The 12,960-nt window shown below is 42.9% G+C and overlaps 1 protein-coding gene across 1 annotated transcript; it reads right to left on the bottom strand.

Annotated features, from left to right (window-relative positions):
• Positions 1 to 462: 462 nt before the first annotated feature.
• On the bottom strand, positions 463 to 4,375 carry LOC115148339 (zinc finger and SCAN domain-containing protein 2-like). The gene is made up of 3 exons (XM_029690260.1): positions 4,282 to 4,375; positions 3,760 to 3,879; positions 463 to 1,497 (listed from the first exon to the last, which is right to left on the bottom strand). Exons 1-3 carry the CDS (start codon positions 4,373 to 4,375, stop codon positions 554 to 556), a joined length of 1,158 nt encoding a protein of 385 aa, XP_029546120.1. The 3' UTR covers positions 463 to 553.
• Positions 4,376 to 12,960: the final 8,585 nt, after the last annotated feature.

A 12,960-nucleotide genomic window follows, 5' to 3' on the forward strand; every position in this document is an offset into this window, starting at 1 on the left:
GGCTGCTCGGCCATGAAACCCATTTCATGAAGCTCCCAACAAACAGTTCTTGTGCTGACGTTGCATCCAGAGTTTGGAACTCGGTAGTGAGTGTTGCAACCGAGGACAGGCGTTTTTACGCACTACGCGCTTCAGCACACAACGGTCCCGTTCTGTGAGTTTGTATGGCCTACCGCGTCGCGGCTGAGCCATTGTTGCTCCTATACTTTTCCATTTCACAATAGCAGCACTTACAGTTGACTGGGGCAGCTCTAGCAGGGCAGAAATTTGACAAACTCACTTGCTGGAAAAGTGGCATCCTATGATGGTGTCACTTTGAAAGTCAACTAAAAGTACATTTTATACACCTGTCAGCAACGGGTTTGGCTGAAATAGCCGAATCCACTAATTTGAAGGCGTGTCCACATACTTTTGCCATGTAGTGTACGTAGAATTAGTAGCATTGAAGAGAAGTAATGTCTATCTCTTTCTCCTCCTAAAAGCTGGGCAGTGTGAGAACAGAACGCTCAGTCTATTCCCTCATGGGGTCTTTCCACTCCAAGGCATCTTTCTCCTACCTCCCTTGGGTGTGAGTTCTGAGGTGTCCCTTGATCTGGCTGGACTGACTGAATCCTTTCCCACAGACAGGACAGGAGTAGGGTTTCTCCCCCGTGTGGACCCTCAGGTGGGTCTTCAGATGGGTAGACCGGTTGAAGCGTTTACCACACACGTGGCAGCGGTACGGTCTCTCTCCAGTGTGGATGCGTTGGTGCTCCCTGAACCTGCCTGAGTAGCTGAAACTCTTGCCACACACACCACAGTGGAAGGGCTTCTCCTTATTGTGAGAACACATGTGGACCTTGAGGTAACTGGTAGAGGTGAATGACTTCCAACAGACTGTGCAGAGGATTTGCCTGTGACTAGTGCCACCACTGTGTGGTACTGTATGGGATAGCATGTGTGCCTTCAGTTGGGAAAGCTCACAGAACACGGCACCACACTGAGTACATGAGTGTGTCTGGGTGTCCTCCTCTGGTCTCCTTTCTGGATCTCTCTGAACATCAGGTACACTCTCAGTGTTCTCACTCTGTGTTCTAGAACAGCCTGGATTTACTGCAGAGAGGGGCTGAGACTGAGGGGAGTCACTGGTTGGTTCTGATAGTGATACTCCATAGCCCTCTCCATCAGGTTCTGTTTTGATCTGTCCAGTTGTGTTGGTCAGTAGAGAGTCTCTCTCTCTGTTCTCCACAGTTTGGGGAAGATGTGTGGGCTGAGGTGGCTCCTGATCACAGTCACTTTTCACACAGGGAGGAATGGTTATGGAGTCTTCTTTGGTATCAGCCTCCGGCCCTTGAATCTGCTCTTCCTCCTGACGGGTCCTGAGTTCACCCTGTTCCTGTTTAATCTGTGTGGACTCTGGGTCCCTCTGCCCCAGACTGGGGCTCCACTCCTGCTCACAGTGCTGTTGCTCAGGGGGAGTTTGCTGCTCTGAGACCCAAGAGACAATGGGCTGAGGAGCTGGGGGAAGGAAGACAATACTTGACATCAATGAAAGTAATAACAGCTGTTGACGCTTGATTGACAAGACCACCATTGAGTTAGCTAGCTTGTTCTGGGAATGGAGTATCTATGTCTCTGGCCAAATCCCATATCACCCCTTCCCCCAGGCTATATCAGATATGTTTCTTATTTCTTTGCACAGGAAAAATGTTGCCTTTTCTATAACACATTTCATGCCATTCCTCTACACTTAATATGACTGGAGACAAACAGATGAATAATAATAGGTCTAGAAGGGGAGACACAAATACAATGACACCCATCTAACCTGGAGGAGGATATTATTGTCCGAAAATACAATATGAAGTGGCACTAACGCAACAATGATAAAGAGTGAATATGCAAACTCACCGGGGATGTTGCCGATGCTCTCCGTTGGTGCCAATAAGATAGGCTATACTGTTCGCTCAATTAAGTTGAGAATTTTGATAACTAAAAGACATTAGTCTTTTCATTGTCTTCTCTTTACATCAATAGCCATTTGCTTTCCAAACTGTTTTCCGGCGATTGCATTTTGAAATATTGTGTGATATGCCTAGCTGGACGTTTCTACTTTTTACTGACAGTTGCAACTCAACAATCATCTACTTGGTATTTGCCGCCCACGATGCCCAAATTGGGGGCCCTTCCAACCGTAGGCAATGTGATTTAAAACAATCCACAGCTTCTTCTTCTTTTTTTTTTTTTTACAGAAGCGAATGAACGTCTGCGGCCAAAACATGCTTCCTGGTGTAGTAGCCTATTTTGAATGATTTTAGGCTACTTAGGCTATATCATTTTAAAAACTGAATTCAATTGGGGCTACTTTAGCCTAATGGACACGCCACCTATGCCCACTAGCTAGCGTGTACTAACTAGCTAGCTAGTGTGTACCAGCTACACTACATGACCAAAAGTATGTGGACACCTGCTCGTCGAACATCTCATTCCAAAATCATGGGCATTAATATGTACTTGGTCCCTCCTTTGCTGCTATAACAGCCTCCACTCTTCTGGGAAGACTTTCCACTTGATGTTGGAACATTGCTGCGTGGACTTTCTTCCATTCAGCCACAAGAGCATTAGTGAGGTCGGGCACTGATGTTTGGCTATTAGGCCTGGCTCGCATTCGGTGTTCCAATTCATCCCAAAGGTGTTCAATGAGGTTGAGGTCAGGATTCTGTGCAGGTCAGTCAAGTTCTTCCACACCGATCTCTTCAGTAAGTCCATTTTACTGCCAATGTTTGTCTATGGAGATTGTATGGCTGTGTGCTCGATTTTATAAACCTATCAGCAATGGGTGTGGCTGAAATAGCCGAATCCCAGAATTTGAAGGTGTGTCCACATCCTTTTGCATATATAACGTAGTCAGCATGCTAGCTAGCGTGTTCTTGATAGCTAGTATACATGTAGTGACGTAATGGTTGAGGGCGTGGCATGTAGTGACGTAATGCTAATGAACGTCGTACAGTTACAAGTACCCTCGATGGCAGTGGGCGCGGTGTGTAGCTACTGCAGTCCGCAGATGGATCTGATTGCAATTTCACAAAAAACTATGGAGAGGTGTGCCTAATTATGTGACTTGCATTTGACACATGTAAATGATGAAATACCTCCCAAATCCAATGTGTAACTGTTACTGAGGTTTATATATTTTGGGGTATTCTCTTTGTATTTACATTTTCTGGTGTATTTCCTGTGTGATTTGTTTTGTAATTGTAAGATGTCGGGCACCCCTGCAAGGGAGACCTTGGTCTCAATGGGCCTCCCTGTTAGAATAAATAAAGTATATCTCGTTAATTTGAATTTCATGTACTCTTATTATTTAAAAGTGGAACATGAATTGCATCATTCAAGTCACGAAGTGTCCCGAAGTTAATGGGTTTATTGATCCCCGAGCCACTTTCTGGAAGTCAACCTCGAAATTTTGTCAGCAACACGTGACAACGGAGAGTCCTCCGAACGAGTTAGTAGGAGCGAGGGGGTGGTGTGGGAGTCAACCCCGGGTTGAATCGCAGCTAATGTTTCCGGTTGTCAAGGATACAGTATTTTCAACCTAACTTCCGATTCTCTGGAAAATTCGAATTTGGGTACTCTGCTCAGGCGTCTTTTTACGCCTGCTACATTAGGTTAGGGTGTCACGGTCTCTCTCTGCCATACAGAGTAAAATACAAGATAACACGTTTCTAGGTATCTAGATAATTCGTGTAAAGGAGAAGTACAGTACAGTAATCTACATACCCGGTAGGACCGGTGTGATCAAGTGTCGTTTCAGGTATTGGTTTTCTCTCTTCGTCCGGGCTATTTCTTCCTGGTACTCGGATATCGTGTTTCCGACCACTCCAAGTATCTCCTCGGCAGCTTGCATCAAACGCTCAGTTAGATACACATTCAGATATTGTAATTGAGTCATCATTGGACTATTTATATGGGGCAAAAGATATTCCTGAAATACACCTAGGTAACTAGACCACTGTGAAGGCAAGAATAACTAAGTACTTCCGGGTCACGAGTTCCGACCTGTATGCATTGTAAATGAATAATTAGGGCGAAGAAAATGTACACAATTACATATTTTATACTAGTTATCATATAAATAATAATTACAAGTATTTATATGCGATTTATGTATTATTATTTCAAGGCTTAAATGGTCAACAAAGGGTGCATACTAGCACTTCTAGTATCCAAATCCAGAGTTTACAGCCAGAGGAGCGTTACATTTTAGTAATTTAGCAGACACGCGTATCCAGAGTGACTTACGTTTGAATATTTGTTTCGTACTGCTCCCCCGTGGGAATCGACCCACAACCCTGCCGCTGCAGGGGCCATGCTCTACCAACAGAGCTACACACATTCTACTCAGGAGCACCTGTAGTTTCCAAATCCAGAGTTAACACTCCGAGGAGCATCGCTGCTCATTCTACAAACAAACTTTTTTTTTTTTTTTAAGTGTAGAGATGCAATTTGGTTAATAAAAAAAAATACACTACCGTTCAAAAGTTTGGGGTCACTTACAAATGTCCTTGTTTTTGAAAGAAAAGCACTTTTTCTGTCCATTAAAATAACATCAAATTCATCAGAATTACACTGTAGACATTGTTAATGTTGTAAATGACTATTATAGCTGGAAACGGCGGATGTGTTTTATGGAATATCTACATAGGCCCATTATCAGCAACCATCACTCCTGTGTTCCAATGCACGTTGTGTTGGCTAATCCAAGTTTATAATTTTAAAAGGCTAATTAATCATTAGAAAACCCTTTTGCAATTATGTTAGCACAGCTGAAAACTGTTGTCCTGATTAAAGAAGCAAAAAACTTGCCTCCTTTAGACTAGTTGAGTATCTGGAGCATCAGCATTTGTGGGTTCGATCACAGGCTCAAAATGGCCAGAAACAAATACCTTTTTTCTGAAACTCGTCAGTCTATTGTTGTTCTGAGAAATGAAGGCTATTCCAATGCAAGAAATTGCCAAGAAAATGAAGATCTCGTACAACGCTGTGTACTACTCCCTTCACAGAACAGCGCAAACTGGCTCTAACCAGAATAGAAAGAGGAGTGGGATGCCCCGGTGCACAACTCAGCAAGAGGACAAGTACATTAGAGTGTCTAGTTTGAGAAACAGACGCCTCACAAGTCCTTAACTGGCAGCTTCATTAAATAGTACCCACAAAACACCAGTCTCAACGTCAACAGTGAAGAGGCGACTCCTGGATGCTGGCCTTCTAAGCAGAGTTGCAAAGAAAAAGCCATATCTCCGACTGGCCAATAAAAAGATTAAGATGGGCAAAAGAACACAGACACTGGACAGAGGAACTCTGCCTCGAAGGCCAGCATCCCAGAGTCGCCTCTTCACTGTTGACGTTGAGACTCGTGTTTTGTGGGTACTATTTAATGAAGCTGCCAGTTAAGGACTTGTGAGGCGTCTGTTTCTCAAACTAGACACTAATGTACGTGTCCTCTTGCTCAGTTGTGCACTGGGGCCTCCCACTCCTTTCCATTCTGGTTAGAGCCATGAAAGCCGTGGTATATTTAAGCAATAAGGCCTTATGCGCAACCCCTTATTGCTATTATAAACTGGTTACCAATTTAATTAGAGCAGTAAAAATAAATGTTTTGTTATGCCTGTGGTATACGGTCTGATATACCATTTTTATTTATTTATTTAACCTTTATTTAACCAGGTAGGCAAGTTGAGAACAAGTTCTCATTTACAATTGCGACCTGGCCAAGATAAAGCAAAGCAGTTCGACAACATACAAAAACACAGAGTTACACATGGAGTAAAACAACATACAATCAATGATGCAGTAGAAAAAAATAAGACTATATACAATGTGAGCAAATGATGTGAGATAAGGGAGGTAAAGGCAAAAAGGCCATGGTGGCAAAGTAAATAAAGTATAGCAAGTAAAACACTGGAATGGTAGATTTGTAGTTTGAAGAAAGTTCAAAGTTAAAATATAAATAATATGGTGCAAAGGAGCAAAATAAATAAAATAAATAAATACAGTAGGGGAAGAGGTAGTAGTTTGGGCTAAATTATAGATGGGCTATGTACAGGTGCAGTGATCTGGGAGCTGCTCTGATAGCTGGTGCTTAAAGCTAGTGAGGGAGATAAGTGTTTCCAGTTTCAGAGATTTTTGTAGTTCGTTCCAGTCATTGGCAGCAGAGAACTGGAAGGAGAGACGACCAAAGGAGGAGTTGGCTTTAGGGGTGACCAGAGAGATATACCTGCTGGAGCGCGTGCTACAGGTGGCTGCTGCTATGGTGACCAGTGAGCGGAGATAAGGGGGGACTTTACCTAGCAGGGTCTTGTAGATGACCATAGCTTTCAGCCAATCAGAATTCAGGGCTCAAACCATGCAGTTTATAATTAAGCAATAAGGCCCGAGGGGTTGTGGTATGTGGACAATATACCACGGCTAAGGGCTGTGTCCAGGCACTCTGCATTGCATCGTACGTAAGGCCTCATTGCTTAAATATACCATGGCTTTCAGCCAATCAGCATTCAGGACTTGAACCACCCATAATAAACAATTGTCAATTTTATAACTGAAAATGTACAATTATTTGTGTAAAACTAACACTGAAATACGAATCAGACATCTTCTGGCTTCAAAACAGAAGTACAAACTGGCTTGAAACACCCAGTTTATAATAGACCGTATACCGTGTCTATGAAAAAACATTTCATTTTACTGTCTAATTATGTTGGTAACCAGTTTATGTAAAGGATAATCAACGAGGGGCTATGCGTTCTATAGAAAATAACAAACGATGTGGAAGGTGTGTTCCACAGACATGCTAGTGGAGTGGAACGAACCTTCCACGGAGTTGCATTATTTTCCAGAGAACCCATGGAGCGCAGAGTTGATTATCCTTTTTATACCATGGCTATAATTTAACTCATTTGCAGGTAGAAATGTGTTCAACATCCACTGAAGTAAGTAGCAAGTATACTATACTGAATGAAAATACAGTGGTGTAAAGTACCTAAATAAAAATACTTCCAAGTACTACTTAAGTCGTTTTTTTGGGGTATCTGTACTTTACAATTTATATTTTATACTCCATACATTTTCCCCCGACACCCAAAAGTACTCGTTACATAGACAGGAAAATGGTCCAATTCATACACTTATCAAGAGAACATCCCTGGTCATCCCTACTGCCTCTGATCTGGCCGACTCACTAAACACAAATGCTTCATTTGTATATTATGTGAGTGTTGGAGATGCCCCTGGCTATCCGAAAATGGTGGCATATGTTTTGATTAATAACGAATTTTAAATTATTTATACTTTTATTTTTGATACTTAAGTACATTTTAGCAATAACATTTAATTTTGATACTTAAGTATATTTAAAACCAAATACTTTAAGACTTTTACTCAAGTAGTATTTTACTGGGTGACTTTCACTTGAGGTATTTTCTATTAAGTTTCTATACACTTGTTTAGCAGATGTTATTACTCCGACAGTGCAGTAATATCTAACAATTTCATAACATATACCCAATACACACAAATCTAAGTAAAGGAATGGAATTAAGAATATATAAATATATGGACGAGCAATGTCAGAGCGGCATAGACTAAGATACAGTAGAATAGGATACAGTATATACATACGAGTTGAGTAATGCAAGATATGTAAACATTATTCTAAAATTGTTTTAACCTTTATTTAACAAGGTAAGTCAGTTACAGTGAGGGGGGAAAAGTATTTAAAAAGTATATAAACAAACTTCAGTTAGTGCTAAATACGGCTGCTAGAATCCTGACTAGAACCAAAAACTTTGATCATATTACTCCAGTGCTAGCTTCCCTACACTGGCTTCCTGTTAAGGCAAGGGCTGATTTCAAGGTTTTACTGCTAACCTACAAAGCATTACATGGGCTTGCTCCTACCTATCTTTCCGATTTGGTCCTGCCGTACATACCTACACGTACGCTACGGTCACAAGACGCAGGCCTCCTAATTGTCCCTAGAATTTCTAAGCAAACGGCTGGAGGTAGGGCTTTCTCCTATAGAGCTCCATTTTTATGGAATGGTCTGCCTACCCATGTGAGAGACGCAGACTCAGTCTCAACCTTTAAGTCTTTACTGAAGACTTATCTCTTCAGTAGGTCCTATGATTAAGTATAGTCTGGCCCAGGAGTGTGAAGGTGAACGGAAAGGCTGGAGCAACGAACCGCCCTTGCTGTCTCTGCCTTGTCGGTTCCCCTCTTCCCACTGGGATTCTCTGCCTCTAACCCTTTTACAGGGGCTGAGTCACTGACTTACTGGTGTTCTTCCATGCCGTCCATGGGAGGGGTGCGTCACTTGAGTAGGTTGAGCCACTGACGTGGTCTTCCTGTCTGGGTTGGCGCCCCCCCCTTGGGTTGTGCCGTGGCGGACATCTTTGTGGGCTATACTCGGCCTTGTCTTCGGACGGTAAGTTGGTGGTTGTAGATATCCCTCTAGTGGTGTGGGGGCTGTGCTTTGGCAAAGTGGGTGGGGTTATATCCTGCCTGTTTGGCCCTGTCCGGGGGTATCATCGGATGGGGCCACAGTGTCTTCTGATCCCTCCTGTCTCAGCCTCCAGTATTTATGCTGCAGTAGTTTATGTGTCGGGGGGCTAGGGTCAGTCTGTTACATCTGGAGTATTCTCTTGTCTTATCCGGTGTCCTGTGTGAATGTAAATATGCTCTCTCTAATTCTCTCTTTCTTTCTTTCTTTCTTTCTCTCGGAGGACCTGAGCCCTAGGACTACCTGGCATGATGACTCCTTGCTGTCCCCAGTCCACCTGGCCATGCTGCTGCTCCAGTTTCAACTGTTCTGCCTGCGGCTACGGAACCCTGACCTGTTCACCGGACGTGCTTGTTGCACCCTCGACAATTACTATGATTATTATTATTTGACCATGCTGGTCATTTACGAACATTTTAACATCTTGACCATGTTCTGTTATAATATCCACCCGGCACAGCCAGAAGAGGACTGGCCACCCCTCATAGCCTGGTTCCTCTCTAGGTTTCTTCCTAGGTTTTTGGCCTTTCTCAGGAGTTTTTCCTAGGGAGTTTTTCCCAGCCACCGTGCTTCTTTCACATGCATTGCTTGCTGTTTGGGGTTTTAGGCTGGGTTTCTGTACAGCACTTTGAGATTTCAGCTGATGTACGAAGGGCTATATAAATAAATTTGATTTGATTTGATAAAATGCAAATCATTTTATAACATTTTTGACATGCGTTTTTCTGGATTTGTTGTTATTGTGTTTCACTGTTCAAATAAACCTACCATTAAAATGATAGACTGATCATTTCTTTGTCAGTGGGCAAACGTACAAAATCAGCAGGGGATCAAATACTTTTTTCCCTCACTGTAAGAACAAATTCTTATTTACAATGACGGCCTACCCCGACCAAACCATAACCCGGACGATGCTAGGACAATTGTGCACCGCCCTCTGGCACTCCCAATCACAGCCGGTTGTGATACATCCTGGAATCGAACCAGGGTCTGTAGTGACACCTCTAGCACTGAGATGCAGTGCCTTAGACAGCTGCGCCACTTGGGAGCCCCTGTGACTAGTGTTCCATTTATTAAAGTGGCCAGTTTATCCACCAGACAGGTGTGGCATATCAAGAAGCTGATTAAATTAGCATGGACATTACACAGGTTCATCTTGTGTTGGGGACAATAAAAGGCCACTCTAAAATGTGCAGTTTTGTCACACAACACATTGCCACAGATGTCTCAAGTTTTGAGGGAGTGTGCAATTGACATGCTGACTACAGGAATATCCACCAGAGAATTTAATGTTAATTTCTTTACCATAAGCCGCCTCCAACATCGTTTCAGAGAATTTGGCAGTACGTCCAACTGGCCTCACAACCGCAGATCACGTGTAACCACTTCAGCCCAGGACCTCCACATCCGACATCCGGGCTTCTTCCCCTGTGGGATTGTCTGAGGAGGGGTGTGCTGAGGAGTATTTCTATCTGTAATAAAGCCCTTTTGTGGGGAAAAACTAATTCCGATTGCCTGAGCCTGGCTTCCCAGTGGGTGGGCCTATGCCCTCCCCTGCCCAGTCATGTGAAATCCATAAATTATGGCCTAATGAATTTTTCAATTGACTGATTTCCTTCTATGAAGTGTAATTCAGTAAAATCTTTGAAATTGTTGCATGTTGCGTTTTATATATTTTTGTTCAGTATAGATAGCTACAGTAGTTGCCTTGGTAACCAAAGAAACATACTTGCTAGTTTAGCCATTGAATTCCACCTTGCTGATATACAGTTCCTTGCGTTATAGCAAAATAACGCACACTAGAATGCCCTTCAAGCCAATCAGAAACGAGTATTCAATAATGCCAGGGTATAAAATAGCAATAAGGCACCTAAGGAGTTTGTGTTATATTGCCAATATGCCACAGCTAAGGGCTGTAATCCAGGCACTCCTCATTTCATTGTGCATAAGAACAGCCCTTAGCTGTGTTATATTGGCCATATATCACACCTCTGGCCTTATTGCTTAATTATTATACTGGTTGTTTGGATCCTGGATGCCGATTGGACGAGCAGCGTTCCAAGCTGTGCTGTATTGGCCGTCAGACACACCTATGCCATTGCTTGCTAACAGTTCCATCTGAAAATTATCACTGCACCTCCATAAGAATATCATGTTCCTGTCTGAATCATCTCTTGTATATTTCTCTGAACGCGCACATTATTTCACCTTGCTTCTAGCCCAGCATTTAGTTTAGTACAGCAGGGGTTCATGTATAAGCCTCACTGTCTGCCTGTCCAACTTCTGAATTTCAATCTCTGTAGTACCACACAGGGAACGGTGCCCAGACTAGACAACTCTTTGAGCCAATCTAAATCACTTTAACATTATCATAAAAATATCCAAATAAATGCCAATTGAAAAAAAGATCAAACAAATAAAAATGCAGCTAATATAGTGTCATTCCAGGTTCAATGTTTGACGTGAATGAGTTAGGGGGCGTTCGTGAATTCACTCTGGCCATCTACTCTGATTTCAGAGCACTCACATCTGAGTGTGCGAAATTGCAAAATAACTGATGAATTTATGAACGCTCAACACCCCTTAAAATATGGGGGGTGTCGGTAACCGTCGGCAAAAAATATTAATTAAATTGTTGCCAGCAGCACAGTTAGTCACCAATGCTCTGGATAACATAAAAACAGCCTAACCAGCTCTGCTAGGGCGAGTACAATGGTCAGAGTGAGGTGTTCTCTCAATGCCAATTGTGCACTCTTGCACACCAGATTGAATTTACAAACACACCCTTAGTTGAATTTGGCTAGCTACCGGCAAGAACATTAACCAGCCTGCGTAGCAACCATTTTGTTTAGAATGACTTGTACGTACTAGTTTTTTGGGACTCTACTTTACAATTTATATTTTTGACAACTTTTACTCCACAACATTCCTAAAGAAAATGTACTTTTTACTCCTTCCATTTCCCTGACACCCAAAAGTAGTCATTACATTTTGAATGCTTAGTTGGACAGGACAATTGTCTAATTTCACACACTTCAAGAGAACATCCCTGGTCATGCCTACTGCCTCTGATTTGGCAGACTCACACAACACAAATGCTTAGTTTGTAAATTATGTCTGAGTGTTGAACTGTGACCCTGGCTAGCCGTAAATTAAAAATAAAATAAAAATCGTCATCTGGTTTGCTTAATATAAGACATTGTAAATGATTTATACTTTTACTTTTGATACTTAAGTACAAATAAAAACAAATAACTTTAGACTTATACTCAAGTTGTATTTTACTGGGTGACTTTTACATTTACTTGAGTCATTTTCTTTTAAAGTATCTTTACTTTTACTCAAGCATGAAAATTGGGTACTTTTCCCACCACTGCTCATTTGTGTCTGTAAGTAGCTAGCAAGCTAGCCAACGTTAGCCAGTTAGCTTGGGTACTTGACTGCCATTGTGGTCAGAATGCTTGGATCATCCCTACTCCTTGGCCAGAGCGTCCAGGTGCGCGCTCTGAACGCTCCGAGAAACGCTCTGAATTTACAAACGCCAGAGCGCACTCTGAGCACATTCTGGCACTCCAGTGTGAATTTACGAACGCACCCTGTATTCGATACAGCACTGCCTTTTGTGCCTTATTGCTTAATTAAAAGTACGGATGATGGACGTACTGTTGCTTCATGCGTCACCCTGATACTAGGTAGCTACGTCCCACGCCGCTGCCTGGCAGTAGTGCTTGTCAAGCGGGAACAAGGGCACTGTGTCGTTGTTGTTCATGCCCTCCCAATTTGAGTAAAAAAATGGCCACGCTATCTACCGCCCGCGACACGTTCATATACCCAATAGGAAGCTTTACTGGGTACCACGGGCCGCCGGCCTCAGCTCGGCAGGCCGGCCTCAGCTCGGCAGGCCGGCGGCCGGCCTCAGCTCGCATGTCCATACAACACCGAAGCATTTCCCATGCCGCAACAGAATAGAAAGATGCTAAACAAATTATTTTTTGCATTGTTTAAAGTTGATAGATCATTCACACAAATTAAGGGACTGTACAGTGAGACTGGGAGTGTAATTATGCCTCCAGGATAATATGGTAAAGTTGGCGTCATGTATAGGCAGAGCTCGGCGATATCAACAAAAATCCATGATAAATTGCCTGAATTGATGCAATAACAATAAATATAACGATACATTTATAGAGCCCAGGACCTCTACATGCAGCTTCTTCACCTGTGTCTGAGACGGCCACCCGGACAGCTGATGAAACTGTGGGTTTGCGCAACCAAATAATGTATGCAAACGGTCAGAAACGGTCTCAGGCAAGCTCATCTGCGTGCTCGTTGTCCTCACCAGGGTCTTGACCTGACTGCAGTTTGGCGTGGTAACCGGCTAACCTTCGATGGCCACTGGCACGCTGGAGAAGTGTACTCTTCAC

Source organism: Salmo trutta, chromosome 15, assembly GCF_901001165.1.
Source record: "Salmo trutta chromosome 15, fSalTru1.1, whole genome shotgun sequence".
Classification (NCBI taxonomy): domain Eukaryota; kingdom Metazoa; phylum Chordata; class Actinopteri; order Salmoniformes; family Salmonidae; genus Salmo; species Salmo trutta.

Excerpts from the sequence above, each read along its gene's own strand:
- LOC115148339 (XM_029690260.1), bottom strand. The coding sequence starts at position 4,375 with ATGTGTGTAGCTCTGTTGGTAGAGCATGGCCCCTGCAGCGGCAGGGTT. Across the intron at positions 3,880-4,281 it reads TACGAAACAAATATTCAAAC|CTGCCGAGGAGATACTTGGA; the intron begins GTAAGTCACTCT and ends GTTTGATGCAAG. Across the intron at positions 1,498-3,759 it reads GATCACACCGGTCCTACCGG|CTCCTCAGCCCATTGTCTCT; the intron begins GTATGTAGATTA and ends TCCTTCCCCCAG.